We start from the raw sequence: 15,681 nt of genomic DNA, 5'->3' as shown, positions 1-15,681 counted from the left end.
GGAGGGCGCCCACCCTGGAGAATGGACATGGGACTAATGGCAGATGAGGGGGGGTGTCTAAGGGTGAGGGGGTGCATTGAAAAGTATTTGGAACTCAATGATAATGGGGAGGTCCAGGTGGGAGTGGTCTGGGAGGCGTTGAAGGCGGTGGTTAGAGGGGAGCTGATATCAATAAGGGCACATAAAGGGAAGCAGGAGAGTAAGGAACGGGAGCGGTTGCTGCAAGAACTTTTGAGGGTGGACAGACAATATGCGGAAGTACCGGAGGAGGGACTGTACAGGGAAAGGCAAAGGCTACATGTAGAATTTGACTTGCTGACTACGGGCACTGCAGAGGCACAATGGAGGAAGGCACAGGGTGTACAGTACGAATATGGGGAGAAGGCGAGCAGGTTGCTGGCACACCAATTGAGGAAAAGGGGAGCAGCGAGGGAAATAGGGGGTGTGAGGGATGAGGAAGGAGAGATGGAGCGGGGAGCGGAGAGAGTGAATGGAGTGTTCAAGACATTTTATAAAAAATTATATGAAGCTCAACCCCCGGATGGGAGGGAGAGAATGATGGGCTTCTTGGATCGGCTGGAATTTCCCAAGGTGGAAGAGCAGGAAAGGGTGGGACTGGGAGCACAGATCGAGGTAGAAGAAGTGGTGAAAGGAATTAGGAGCATGCAGGCGGGAAAGGCCCCGGGACCGGATGGATTCCCAGTCGAATTCTGTAGAAAATATGTGGACTTGCTCGCCCCGGTATTGACGAGGACCTTTAATGAGGCAAAGGAAAGAGGACAACTGCCCCCGACTATGTCTGAAGCAACGATATCGCTTCTCTTAAAGAAGGAAAAGGACCCGCTACAATGCGGGTCCTATAGACCTATTTCCCTCCTAAATGTAGATGCCAAGATCCTGGCCAAGGTAATGGCAATGAGAATAGAGGAATGTGTCCCGGGGGTGGTCCACGAGGACCAAACTGGGTTTGTGAAGGGGAGACAGCTGAACAAGAATATACGGAGGCTGTTAGGGGTAATGAAATGATGATGGCCCCACCAGAGGGGGAAACGGAGATAGTAGTGGCAATGGATGCCGAGAAAGCATTTGATAGAGTGGAGTGGGATTATTTGTGGGAGGTGTTGAGGAGATTTGGTTTTGGAGAGGGGTATGTTAGATGGGTGCAGCTGTTGTATAGGGCCCCAATGGCGAGCGTGGTCACGAATGGACGGGGATCTGCATATTTTCGGCTCCATAGAGGGACAAGGCAGGGATGCCCTCTGTCCCCATTATTGTTTGCACTGGCGATAGCGTTGAGGGGTTCCAAGAAGTGGAGGGGAGTACTTAGAGGAGGAGAAGAACACCGGGTATCTTTGTATGCGGACGATTTGCTACTATACGTGGCAGACCCGGCGGAGGGGATGCCAGAAATAATGCGGATACTTGGGGAGTTTGGGGATTTTTCAGGGTATAAATTGAACATGGGGAAAAGTGAGTTGTTTGTGGTGCATCCAGGGGAGCAGAGTAGAGAAATAGAGGACCTACCGTTGAGGAAGGTAACAAGGGACTTTCGTTACCTGGGGATCCAGATAGCCAAGAATTGGGGCACATTGCATAGGTTAAATTTAACGCGGTTGGTGGAACAAATGGAGGAGGATTTCAAGAGATGGGATATGGTATCCCTGTCACTGGCAGGGAGGGTGTAGGCGGTTAAGATGGTGGTCCTCCCGAGATTCCTCTTTGTGTTTCAGTGCCTCCCGGTGGTGATCACGAAGGCTTTTTTTAAAAGGATAGAAAAGAGCATCATGGGTTTTGTGTGGGCCGGGAAGACCCCGAGAGTGAGGAAGGGATTCTTACAGCGTAGCAGGGATAGGGGGGGGCTGGCACTACCGAGCCTAAGTGAGTATTATTGGGCCGCTAATATTTCAATGGTGAGTAAGTGGATGGGAGAGGAGGGAGCGGCGTGGAAGAGATTAGAGAGGGCGTCCTGTAGGGGGACTAGCCTACAGGCTATGGTGACAGCCCCATTGCCGTTCTCACCGAGGAACTACACCACAAGCCCGGTGGTGGTGGCTACACTGAAGATTTGGGGACAGTGGAGACGGCATAGGGGAAAGACTGGAGCCTTGGGGGGGTCCCCGATAAGAAACAACCATAGGTTTGCCCCGGGGGGAATGGATGGGGGATATGGAATGTGGCAAAGAGCAGGAATAACGCAACTGAAAGATCTGTTTGTGGATGGGAAGTTCGCGAGTCTGGGAGCGCTGACCGAGAAATATGGGTTGCCCCAAGGGAATGCATTCAGGTATATGCAACTGAGGGCTTTTGCGAGGCAACAGGTGAGGGAATTCCCGCAGCTCCCGACACAAGAGGTGCAGGACAGAGTGATCTCAAAGACATGGGTGGGGGATGGTAAGGTGTCAGATATATATAGGGAAATGAGGGACGAAGGGGAGACTATGGTAGATGAACTAAAAGGGAAATGGGAAGAAGAGCTGGGGGAGGAGATCGAGGAGGGGCTGTGGGCAGATGCCCTAAGCAGGGTAAACTCGTCGTCCTCGTGTGCCAGGCTAAGCCTGATTCAGTTTAAGGTATTACACAGGGCGCATATGACTGGAGCACGGCTCAGTAAATTTTTTGGGGTGGAGGATAGGTGTGCGAGGTGCTCGAGAAGCCCAGCGAATCATACCCATATGTTTTGGTCATGCCCGGCACTACAGGGGTTTTGGATGGGGGTGACAAAGGTGCTTTCAAAAGTAGTGGGGGTCCGGGTCGAACCAAGCTGGGGGTTGGCTATATTTGGGGTTGCACAAGAGCCGGGAGTGCAGGAGGCGAGAGAGGCCGATGTTTTGGCCTTTGCGTCCCTAGTAGCCCGGCGCAGGATATTGCTAATGTGGAAAGAAGCCAAGCCCCCGGGGGTGGAGACCTGGATAAATGACATGGCGGGGTTTATAAAGCTAGAGCGGATTAAGTTCGTCCTAAGGGGGTCGGCTCAAGGGTTCACCAGGCGGTGGCAACCGTTCGTCGAATACCTCGCAGAAAGATAGATGGAATGGAAAAAAGAAGGCAGCAGCAGCAGCCCAGGATCTGGGGGGGGGGGGGGGGGGGAGGAGGAGGAACCAGAAGGACTCTCAGGGTTGTTAATATATACTGTATAATATGTATAGGTCGTTGCTACAGATAATTATATATTGGACTGTTAAATTATATTTTTGGAGAGTGTTACTTGTGATAAGGCAGTTGCCAATTAGGGTTAGTTTTCATTTTTGTTATTTATTATTTATTCATTTTTTGTTTATAAAATAGGTCATTGCTATTTGTGTTGTTATAATATTGTGTAAAGGATGCACAATGTACTGTGTTGGTTGACCAAAAATTTTCAATAAAGTATTTATATAAAAAAAAAACAGCTGCCTGCTGGCATCCCATCAGGCCTTTCAATCTTGCGTCAAGCCAGCGGGAATTTACATCGACATCAAACTCAATTGCTAATGGCTGTCGTGCACAAGGCAGTCCTCAGTTCGCAGAGACTTCGGGGTGAGTCCAACAACTTTCTGCCATAGTGCCGTGGTGCTCCTGATGTGCTGTTCGCCACTCTGCCGGGCCATATCGAATCCTGCCTACATGTCCATGCCGAGCTGGTCTTCATGGACAGCACCGTGGACTTTCCTGTGTCGGATCAAGATGGTACCTGCAGTTGGGGGTACAAGGGTGTCCTCCCATATGGTGCCACTATTTAAATAAGACTGTGCTGTGCGACTCATGTAGCCACCATAACAAAGGTCCAAAGGTCGACTGATGGTAGGGTACGAGGTGAGGTCGGGGGGGGGGATGTGACCTAACAAAGATAAGGAGGGGCAAAGTGGAAGGAAAGCTGTGCAAGGACAGCGGGGGGTGAGGGAGAAGAGGGGCTAAGGGTGAGGGCTAATGGCAGGCAGAGGGGCAAGGATGTAGATAAGGATGATAAATAATGGAAGGCAGAGGGTAGGCTGAGGGGAGGAAGCTAGACTCTGATAAGGTTGCATGAAAAGCTCACAAACAAGGCTCTCAAGGGATACCACATCTTTTACTGGAAGGGAATGCATGAAGACTCTAGGTGCCATATGAGGAGTGGTTGAGGACTCTGGGTCTGAACACGATGGAGGTTAGAAGGATGAGGGCAGCACGGTAGCATTGTGGATAGCACAATTACAGCACGGTAGCGTTGTGGATAGCACAATTGCTTCACAGCTCCAGGGTCCCAGGTTCGATTCTGGCTTGGGTCACTGTCTGTGCGGAGTCTGCACATCCTCCCCGTGTGTGCGTGGGTTTCCTCCGGGTGCTCCGGTTTCCTCCCACAGTCCAAAGATGTGCAGGTTAGGTGGATTGGCCATGATAAATTGCCCTTAAGTGTCCAAAATTGCCCTTAGTGTTGGGTGGGGTTACTGGGTTATGGGGATAGGGTGGAGGTGTTAACCTTGGGCAGGGTGCTCTTTCCAAGAGCCGGTGCAGACTCGATGGGCCGAATGGCCTCCTTCTGCACTGTAAATTCTATGATAAATGAGGGGGATCTCACTGAAACTTATAGAATACTGAGAGGCCTAGTTAGAGCAAATGTGGAGAGGATCTTTCCACTGGGAAGAGAAACTAGAACCCGAGGGCACAGCCTAAGACTGAGGGGATGATCCTTTAAAACAGAGAGGAGGAGGAATTTCTTCAACCAGAGGATGGTAAATCTGGGGAACTCATTGCCGCAGAAGTCTGTGGAGGCCAAGTCACTGAGTGCCTTTAAGACAAAGATAGATCCGTCCCGCCGTGATGGACCATGTCCATTTCACGCCGGCGGGACTGGCCAGGAAACGATGGCCGCTCGGCCCATCGGGGCCTGGGCAATTGCCGAGCTGGGCCGCTGCCAACGTCCCCCGACCGGCGTGGCGTAAACCGCGCCCCGCCCGAAAACCAGCGCCAGAGAATATGGCAGCCGGTGTCGGAGCAGCGGGACTGGTCAGAGAATCCCGCCCCACATTGCAGATTATGGTGTACAAAATCCAAATCCTGATTTCCAATTGGCACTCTGGATAATGTTAGAGTGAGATCTGCTGAATATAAAATCTGTTTTAAAACAACAATAATGTTCAGGTTATATCTGTTCACACATCACTGAAGTGATGTTAATTACGTAGGTCCACATTTTTACTTAAGGCCTCTTCTTCAACCAATTCACTCTTTCTATCCTACTTCAGACTTATTAAAACCAAGCTCTTGGTCAAGGTGAAACTGTGAGGCATTGCAAGCCCATTTTAACAAACGCAGCACTGCTGGCTCTGGACCAGTGGTGGTAACCTGTGGCCCATCTGGGTTCTGAGTGCGGTCCACAAGACATTTTGTTGACCGCTGCCCACCTACGGGGTTGCCGCTGATTTCTGTCTGTGTAGTTATTTCCTAGCGGTATGACTGAAGTGATGCGCACGTAAAGCGAGGGCCCATTATAAAATTAATATTGGAACGACTACTCACCTCCCAGTGAATCCACTTGTACAGTGAAAGATCAATTTTCCTAAAATCTTCAGAGTTAACATCAGGTAAATTCCTAAACACAACCACATTTAAAATCAAAAATTATGCAATTGGCTGTGGTATTAAGATTAGAGATCGAGTTCCACTTTTTGAATGCGTCAACAAGTATTTGTTTACATGGATTAATTGGATTAACAGCAGGAATATATTGTACGAAGTTGTTATCATAATAAAAGATCATGCAAATTTAACATGCCTTCAATTCACATGCACAAAATTATTGCAACATTCATTTAAATTTTGAAATTTCACAGAAAGATAATTCAAACTCTCCAATTGAAAGTATTGTGCTTCCTTCGATCTCTATGATTCTCCCTTGCAATCCCTTCTGGAACCCCCCACCTCCCGCCTTTAGATTCTCACTGTTTTTAAGTGTTTTGACCAAACCACCAAGTGTGCAGGACGTGCCTCAAGCTCCACAACTACACTTGTGTTGCTGTGGCGTAGACAGCTGGACATGTTCCCAAAAACAGATATCAAGGGAAAAAACAGAATTCTTGTCAGTGTTCTCCAGGAAAGTTAGACTCTATACATGGACACTCCACTGGCAGGAAGCAGGCAGAGATCAGAGAACTGGATCCTGGTCAGTTTTCCATATGAATGTATGGCTCCTATCAATCAATAAACATCTCACATGCAGAGGATGGTAGAATGTATCCAGAATCTAACTTGCAAAACTAATGTGACAGTAACATTTACTTTAGAGGAAAATATTAACTCTATCAATCGAGCTTTATAAAACTGTGGTCAGCACTTTAAATGAGTATTGTACTCCACAAATTCATAGTCCAATCCAAATTTTGACTTTAGACTCATTTCAAAGTTCCTCTATTGCCAAGGTCCTTATTAGATCTGTTATCATTGAACAAACACACAAAATCAGATGGACTTGGATACAGAATACAGTCTGGCATTCAGTCAGTGGTTGAAGGTCAAGTCATCAAAAAATTCTGAGAAAACATTTAATTATGAAGGCTTGAAGTTCTGCCAATTTCAGGCATTTGTTCTGTTTGTTGATTGTGAAACTCCACCTGACAAAAAGGTCAACAGGAAGAAGTTTGAAGTGGCTCCAAACACTTCCTTTCAAACACAGATCAGAGGCACGAAAAATAAAATTCAGGCCTGAAGTGAAATGAGTACTTAACTGAAACCACATGAGAGAGAATAGTTCACACATTATATTCGCTTATTCAATTAAGTTAGGAGTCTAAAAATCATATTTATGTAAAATCTGAAAAGTGGACATATAAGCATGATATAATAACCAGGCACTAAATGCATTAGGCAAAAATTGAAAAACTGACGTAGGGATTGTTTGATTTGGAAACAAAGATTTCATTTTTTTCTTTCATTAACTGTGTGAATTAGGTTTTGTTTTTACCATTAAAAATTGCAATTTAACATATTATTGAACTGATCGTGTAATTATTTGATTTTGTTGCCATGTACAGGAAATGTATTACAAGTGCCAAAGCAGAAATACTTCTTTTAAGGACATTAACTGAATTCTAGAAATTGTTTCACATCTTTTAGCGAAATAAAAGGTACAGCCAGAAGTCTGGGAAAGCGATGGGTTGATGACATCAGCCATCTAATATTCTTCACTTTATTTTCTTTCACAAGTAGTAGATGAGGGGAATAGCGTAAATGCTTTTGAAGGGAAGCTGAATAAATAAGAGAATGAAAGGAATAAAAAAAGATTCCCTTTTCTTTTACTTATTAATTCATGGGGTGTGGGCATCGCAAGGCCAGCATTTCTTGTCCATCTTGAAGGGAGAGGAGGTGTTGAGCCGTCCTCTTGAATTGCTAATGTGGGGATAATTCTTATGACTGTTAGGGAGGGAGTTCCAGGATTTTGACCCAGTAACAGTGAAAGAATGGTGACATTTTCCAAGAAAGGATTATGTCTTACTTAGAGGAGAAGATGGAGGTATTCTCATGCAACTTCTTCCCTTACCTTCTCGAAGACCATAAGACCATAAGATATAGGAGCAGAATTAGGCCACTTGGCCCATCGAGTCTGCTCCGCCATTCAATCATGGCTGATATTTTTCTCATCCCCATTCTCCTGCCTTCTCACCATAACCCCTGATCCCCTTAGGTGGGAGTTGAGAGTTTGGGGTACTGTAGGAGAAGCTTCAGCTTGCTGCAGCACATCTTGTACATAGTATACACTGCTGTACTGTGCCCCAGTGGTGGGCAGAGTCAATATTTAAGGTGGTGGTTGGGACATTGATCAAATAGGCTACTTTCCCTTAAAGCGGTTGAGCTACTTGAGCATTATTGGAGTTGTACATAGCCAGTCTAGTGAAAAGTGTGAAAAGTATTCCACCATACTCCTAACTTGTGCCTTGTAAATGGTGGCAAGACTTTTGGGAATCAGGGGATGACTCACTTGGCACAGAACACCCAACCACTGATCTGCTCATGGTCACAGAATTTATTTAGCCATAACATCATAAGACATAGGAACAGAAGTAAACCATTAGGTCTATCGAGTCTGCCCGCCATTCAATAAGATCCTGACTGATCCGATATGATAAATCTCAACTCCACTTTCCCACTGAATCACATAATCCTTGATTCCCTCACTGATTAAAAATCAATCTATTTCAGCCTTGAACATACTTAATGACCCAGACTCTACAGCCCTTTTGGTAAAGAATTCCACACCTTCACTACCCTCTGTGGTAAAGAATTCAACAGATTTACTATCCTCTGCGAGAAGCAATTCCTCTTCATCGCTGTTTTAAATGGGCGACCCCTTACTCTGAGATTATGCCCTCTGGTCCTAGACTCTCCTACAAGGGAAACAACCTCGCAGCATCCACCCTGTCAAGCCCCTAAGAATTATACATGTCTCAATAAGATTGTGTCTAATTCTTCGAAACTCAAAAGAGTACAGGCCCAATCTACTCAACCTCCCCACATAATAAAATCCCTCCAACCCCCACACTCTCCCTCCCTGTACCAAGAATATTGATGGTTGGGGAATCGATAATGGTGATGCCATTGAATGTCAAAGGAAGGTGGTTAGACTCTCTCTGGTTAAAAGTGGTAACACACCCTGGCACTTGCATGACAGAAATGTTACTTGTCATTTAGCAGCCCAAATGTTGCCCCGGTCTTGCTGCATTTGGGCATAGTCGGCTGCAGTATCTAAGGAGTTGTAAATGAAACTGAAAACTTTGCCATCATCAGTGAATATCTTCACTTCTGAAATAAAAACAGAAAATTCTGGAAACAATCAGCAGGTCAGGCAGCATCTATGGAGAAAAACACCTCTGCAGTACTTTTCCTTTGTGATCCTCACTTTGCTTCTTATATTGAATGGAAGGTCATCGATGATGCAGCTAAATAGGTTGAGTTTAGGAACTCCTACAGAGACGAGGCTGAGATGATTGGGGGGGGGGATTCTCTCAGCTCGGGGCCAGGCTGGGGAATCGCCGCGACCGGCGCGAATCACCATCCACCGTTTCTCTGGAGAGAATCGGCGCCATTGCCGATGGCGCGGTCGATGCGGTGCCGGTTGCCCCCCCCCCGGCGATTCTCGGCACGGGATGGGACGAGCGGCCACACATAAAAAGCCGAGTCCCGCCGGTGCCATTCACACCTGCTCTTACCCGGCGGGACCTCGGCGTGGATGCATCCGGGGGCGGCCTATTCCGCGATCAGGGGCCTACCAATCAGCGGGCTGGCCTCTCGGGCTGGGGGCCTCTTTTGTTCCGCGCCGGCCCCTGTAGCCCTATGCCATGTTGCGTCGGGGCTGGCACGGAGAAGGGAGCCACTGCGCATGCGCACGTTGGCGCTGGCCCCACTGCGCATGCGCAGACCTGCGGCACCCATCTGACGCTGGGGTTCGGCAGCTGGAGCGGCGCGGATCACTCCAGCACCATGCTGGTCCCCCGTAGGGGTCAGAATTGCTGCTCCTGAGGCCATGTTTACGACGGCATCAACACTTAGCCTCAGGATCAGAGAATCCCGCCCGATTGTCTGTCAAAATCACCACTATCTGTGTCTTAGGTGTGATTCCATATCAGGGAAGCATTTACCCCTGATTCCCATTGATTTACCTTTTACTGGGATTCCTTCCTACCACAGTCACTCAAATGCGGTCTTGTTGGCAAGGATTAAGCTTGTAGGTTTAAATGAAAAGGGGTGGGAGGAGTAGCTAACCATTGACAAGTACCATTCGCGCCACACAAGTGCCAGGCAATGACAATCCCCAACAAGAGAAAATCTAGCCATCACCCATAACAACCAATGGCAGACCATCACTGAATGCCCCACTATCAACAGTATGGCAGTAACCATTGACCAGGAACTGAACTGGACTGATCACATAAATACGGTGGCTACTAGAGCAGTTCGGAGGCTAGGAATCCTGTGGCGGATAACTCATCTCCTGACTCCCCAAAGCCTGTCCACAATCTCTAAGGCACAAGTCAGGAGTGTGGTGCAATATTCTCCATTTCTCTGAATGAGTGCAGCTCCAAGAACACACAAGAAGCTTGACACCATCCAGGACAAAGCGGCCCGCTTGATTGTCATCCCTTCCACAAACAGTATTCCCTCCACCACCAACTCACAGTTGCAGCAGTGTTTACCATCTATAAGATGCACTGCAGCAACTCACTAAGGTTCTTTAGATCAGTGTTTTTCAAACTTTTTTCCCCCGGGACCCACTTTTACCAACCGGCTGACCTTCTGGACCCATGCCCCGACCTTCGCAACACACCATTTCCGCTTACCTTTAATGCAACAGGTGAGCCTGCTTGGTCCTCATGATCCCACTCCATAGATTATCATCACAGAATTAACAGTGCAGAAGGAGACCATTCAGCCCATCGAGTCTGCACCGGCTCTTGGAAAGAGCACCCTACCCAAGGTCAACACCTCCAATCAGGTTCAAAGGAGGAAAGGGCAATGCGTATAACCAGTGCAGAGTTCAGCCAGTTCCTTTATGCGGTCTTCATCTTTGTGAGGACAGAAATTCCAACCTCGCACACGTCGGTCATTGTGGAAGGTAATAGCAACAAAATGCTTGGTTTGCTCAGCACCGGATATCCTTTGGAGACGTTTGTTTTTAATGTGCTGTCACAGTGATGCGCAGAAGTTTAGTCTCTTCATTTGGAGTCAGCTGCAATTTAATAATTGACTCTGGAGTCTCAAACTCAAAAGGATATATCACCCACTTCTTCTATTTCAAAATCTGAAACTTCTCCTCTGGAAAGTAGCAATAAAAACTGTTGATCAGTGCAGCCAGATGAACAGAGAACATAGAAAATATGGCTTACAAGTCTACTGACAGTTCCCTTACTAACACTTTTTTTGGATATGTCGTAGCAGTGTGGGGAACACATAGTAGTTTTGGCTTTGTACTCGCACTTGCTAAAAACTTTCAATTACTTTTGGAAAACATCTATTTCTTCACAGTGCCGAATCAAATCATCATCCTTTCTTTAAATTTAAGGTTCAGTTCTTTTAGAATTGAAAAGATGTCTGTAAGATAAGACATAGATGGCACCCAGCTCTCATTTGCCAATACTTCTCTGCATAAAACACATATTTGGTGGGATTATCCATTGGCTGACGTGGAAATCGTGAAACGCGATTGGGCGGAGAATCGGTTCCGATGTTAAAATCGCGGCAGCCGCCGATTTGACGCCAAATCGACATTCTCCGTCACCTTGACAGCGGCGTCAATGCATTCCAGAACGCATATACAGTAAACACCGTTTGCATATCATTAGCGGGCCTGACCCAGTATTCTCTGGGGCCTCCACAATGCTCTATCTCCGATGGGCAGAGTTCCCGATGGCGCTGTTCACTTGTACTTTTAAAAATTGTGAAACCGGCGTCATGGCTGCTGAGGGAGAGAGAGGGGTGGTACAGAAAGTGTCCAACATCGCCATAGTTTGCTGACAGTTGTGCCACTGGCCAGGGCGTTTCTTCCAGGGCCAAGGGGAGTAGCCGGGGGTGGTCAGGAGGTGGCCTGTGGGGTTGGGTTGGATGGACAGGGAACACCATTGCCGCAGCCGGAAAGGCAGCCACGGAGCTGCGCACGCTGCTGACAGCCCGCTGTGAACTTAGGGCCATGGGTCGTACAGATGTACCCCCAGGCCACACCCCTAGGTGCACTCAGGCCCCAGTGAACCCATCAGCTGCCATCTTCTTGGCTGGGAGAGTGTGTGTAGGGATTGTAATGTGTATATGTGGCTGCAGCTTGTCAGCCTCCCGAGTGTCAATCACGGACCCGGTAAATCCTGCGCCGATTTCCATTGGTATTGATTGTGTTCCACATGCTGCTAGTCCCTCCACAATTGCTGAATCGACCCACGTTTGCTGGCAGTTTTGCTGTCATGAAGTCCACAAATTCTGCGTCGGCATCAACACTCAGTCTCAGAAACAGAGAATCCTGCCCATGGGCACAATTAACAAAGCCATACCTCAAGAAATCAACTTTATACTGCTTTGTTCCCGATTTCAGTTTCTTCACAAAGGCCTTGGATGTGTATATTGCTACATTTTAGCTCACTCAATTGTTCACTCATTCATTCCTTTGTATTATTTTGTCATGATATTCAGGTGAACATCACAGCACATACATACACACATAATGATGGACATATCAACGGACCAATCAACATACAAAACATGACAGCCAATCACGGACAAGAGCATACACAGTACAGAGCAGGGAACACGACACTTCCTGGGCACTCGAGCAGGAGAGGGCTCAGGGCACAGACCTCATTGCCAGCCACTCAGAGGTTCACCATGTGCTGAATACCAGAGTTTAATATGTTAATTGTTCATTGAAATAAAACTGCGTTGTACCATTCGCAACCGTGTTGGTTCGTCTGTGTATCAGAGTGCCCAACACTTCAATTTAAAACTTGGAAGCACAGGGGCGGGATTCTCCCATTCAGCAGCAGAGTGTCCACGCCGTCGGAAACGCCATTGCGTTTCACGATGGCATGAACGGGCCGCTGGGAGTACCGATTCTGGCCCCTAAAGGGGGCCAGCACGGCGCTGGAGCAGTTCACTCCCATCCTGGTGCGAACTGTGTGCCACGGGATCCGCGCACGCACAGTGGCGCCGGCACCAACCCGTGCATGCGCGGTGGCCTCCCTCAACGGCCCACTCGGAGGCCTCCCCCGGGGTCGGAGGGCGGCCTCTCCCGGGGTTGGAGGCCCCCCCCCCTCCCACAGGCTGCTCCCCAACCCTGGGCGCAGAGTTCCCGCTGGCTGCGACCAGGTGTGGACGGCGCCGGCGCGACTCTGTTTTTTTGTTTTTTTTAGAGCGGCCGGGCCGGGGAATTGGCAGCCCGGCCGCGTGCAGCGGCCCGCGACCGGCGCTGCGCCATATGCACCTGCGCCAATGGTGTGCCGCCATCGGGGCGGAGTGGCCGGGTTGCGGGGATTCTCCAGCCCGGCCCCGGGTTCGGGAGAATCCCGCCCCAGATCGCCAACAGCTATTAAAAAATACAAAGAATGTTTCTTTCAACTTATTTTTAACTGCATTCCTAAGGGGCAAAGCAGACATACAACCTGGAAGTTGTGAGCAACTTTCAATGTTTGTAAATACAGTTGGCCCTCCACAATGGAGGAAGACATAATTGGTTAATGGGAATTTTTGAAATAATTAGTCTCCAAATTTTGGTCTTGCGTGTATGAGACAGTATTACCCAAGACACACAAATGAAGACGGATGCGACATAAATGAGGGCTTGTTAGCTCAGTTGGCTAGTGTGTGATTCAGCATAACGGCAACACTGCGGGTTTGACTTCTGTTCCAGTTGAGGCAGACTTGGGACCTGCCTCATCACCCTGCCACTGAGTGTGGAAGGCAACGGCAAACCACTGACAAAAACTGCCAAGAAAATAGCTCAGGATGAAGCATCAGCAGAAAATGAGCCAGGGCAGAGCAAGATGATGAATGAATGAACAATATAAATATTATAAACTGAACTGAATCATTCTTTGGGACTTTATTTTATTGCAAACATGAGAAAACTGCTTTTACAAGGAGCTTATGAATTTTCTCATTTTTGCAAGGCTTTGATTGGATAATTAGAAGGTGAATTCCAAGATTATAGTCCCGGATTTCATAGTCAGCGGCAAAGTGGTAGCACTCACCACCCCTCAAAAACAAATTGCCATAATGATTTCTGGATTTCCCCTTTCCCTGTGTTAGTTGAATCTAGCACCAAATAAAGGAATTTGCAGGTATCCGGCAACAGTTACGTCATCTAGCAGGGTAAGCAGCCAACTCACAGACAGTAAACCAAGAGATAAAACATACCGATTATCTTCACTTTTGATCAAATTTACCAGAGTGAAATAAATAATTGTGACTTACACAGAGATGAAACTAGAAGCTGAAATGTCCTAAACAAACTTATCAATTTGCTTATAATTTCCGCCCCTCTCTCACCTTCACATGCTCAATTTCTGACACTTACCTCCCTTGACTTCTCGGTCTCCTCTTCCGCTGATAGCCTGACTGCTAATATTCATTCCAAGCCCATCAACTCCCACAGCAACCTCGACTACACCTCCTCACACCCTGCTTCGTATAAGGGCTCCATCCCATTCTCCCAGTTTCTCTGCCTCCATCATATCTGGTCTGATGATGCTGCCATTTAAAATGGGTCTTCTGACATGTCTCCTTTTTCCTAAGTCAAGCTTTCCTTTTTCCTGAGTCAAGCTTTTCCCCAACTGTGACAGCACCTTCAACTGTATCCCAGCCGTCTCCCGCATTTCTGCCCTCGCCCTCTGCTCCCTCCCAGACCCATGATCGAATTCCCCTCGTCCTCATTTTTCACCCTCCCAGTCTCCGCATTCAAAGGATCACCTCCACAATTTCCGCCAGCACCACATCTCCTCTCACCTACCCTGTTTGCATTCAGTAGGCTCTGTTCTATCCGTAACAACTTGGCTCACTCCTCTATCATCCCCCCCCCCCCCCCCCCAAACACCTCACCCCTTTCCCCTGGCGCCTTCCCATGCAATCACAGGAAGTGTCCCTGACCCTTTACCTCTTCCCCCATCAAGGCCCCAAAACACTCCTTCCAGCTGAACCAGTCATTCACTTGTACTACTTGCAATTTAGTTATTGTTTCGCTGCTCCCCAATGTGGTCTCCTCTACACTGCGAGACTAAAAGCAGTCAGGATGACTGCTTTGCAGAACACCTTTGCTTAGTCCGTAAGCATGAAGTTGACCTTCCTGTCGCTTGCCATTTTAATTCACCATCTTGCTCTCATGCCTACATTTCTGTTCTTGGCCTGTTATAGTCTTCCAGTGAAGTCCATGCAAACTGGGGGAACAACACCTCATGTTCCAATTAGGCACTTTCCAGCTTTCTGGATTGAACATAGAGCTCAACAACCATGAACTCTGTCCTCCATTTTGATTTTTCCCCAACCCCCCCCCCCACACACACACACACACACACAAGTCTGTAACTTGATCTTATGTTTTGCTTTCAGAGTGCTGACCCGTATTCTTCTGTCTGACCTTTATGCCACTATTAGCACCTGTCATGGTCTTTAACACTATCATTAACATTTCCTTTGTCTAGGAGTCCAGGAAATCTCTCCTGAACTCCCACCTTTCCCTGACCTTTCTATTTTGCTCCACTTGTGGCACCTTCTCTTCGGCAGTATAAAATTCTTTACATTTGCCTCATATCAGCTCTGAAGGGTCATATGGACTGAGAATTAATTCTGTTTCTCGCTTGATAGGTGCTGCCAGACCAGAGTCTTTCCAACATTTTCTGTTTCTATTTCAGATTTCCAGCTTCACAACATTTTGTTTTTTTCTGGATTTCTATGTCTAACTTCCCGTAACAGCCTCCCCGAACAGGCGCCGGAATGTGGCGACTAGGGGCGTTTCACAGTAACTTCATTTGAAGCCTACTTGTGACAATAAGCGATTTTCATTTCATTTCATAACTGCGCACATGCAGTCTCCAGGAGCTGCTGTCAGTTTCAGAGGAGTAATGATGATGAAGATCACCGCAAAAACCCAGGCCGTCAGAATTGAAACTCTCTCACCCTCATACTCTTCAAAGTACTGACCTCATATGTTGCAATGTGGGTTTCAGATGGCAGCTACACTTTGGTATTTCAACTAAATTG

At 47.6% G+C, this 15,681-nt stretch overlaps 1 protein-coding gene across 8 annotated transcripts in view; it reads right to left on the bottom strand.

Annotated features, from left to right (window-relative positions):
* khk (ketohexokinase) overlaps nucleotides 1–15,681 on the bottom strand; it is an 83,032-nt gene that overhangs the window by 30,805 nt on the left and 36,546 nt on the right. For all 8 annotated transcript variants that reach the window (XM_072476379.1, XM_072476383.1, XM_072476380.1 and 5 more), the window contains one exon: nucleotides 5,476–5,548. In XM_072476379.1, coding sequence (XP_072332480.1) covers nucleotides 5,476–5,548 — 73 coding nt within the window. The remainder of the gene's footprint in view (nucleotides 1–5,475; nucleotides 5,549–15,681) is intronic.

The sequence above is a fragment of the Scyliorhinus torazame genome, chromosome 15 (assembly GCF_047496885.1).
Source record: "Scyliorhinus torazame isolate Kashiwa2021f chromosome 15, sScyTor2.1, whole genome shotgun sequence".
Lineage (NCBI taxonomy): Eukaryota > Metazoa > Chordata > Chondrichthyes > Carcharhiniformes > Scyliorhinidae > Scyliorhinus > Scyliorhinus torazame.
This window is presented reverse-complemented; position numbering and strand designations above follow the sequence as displayed.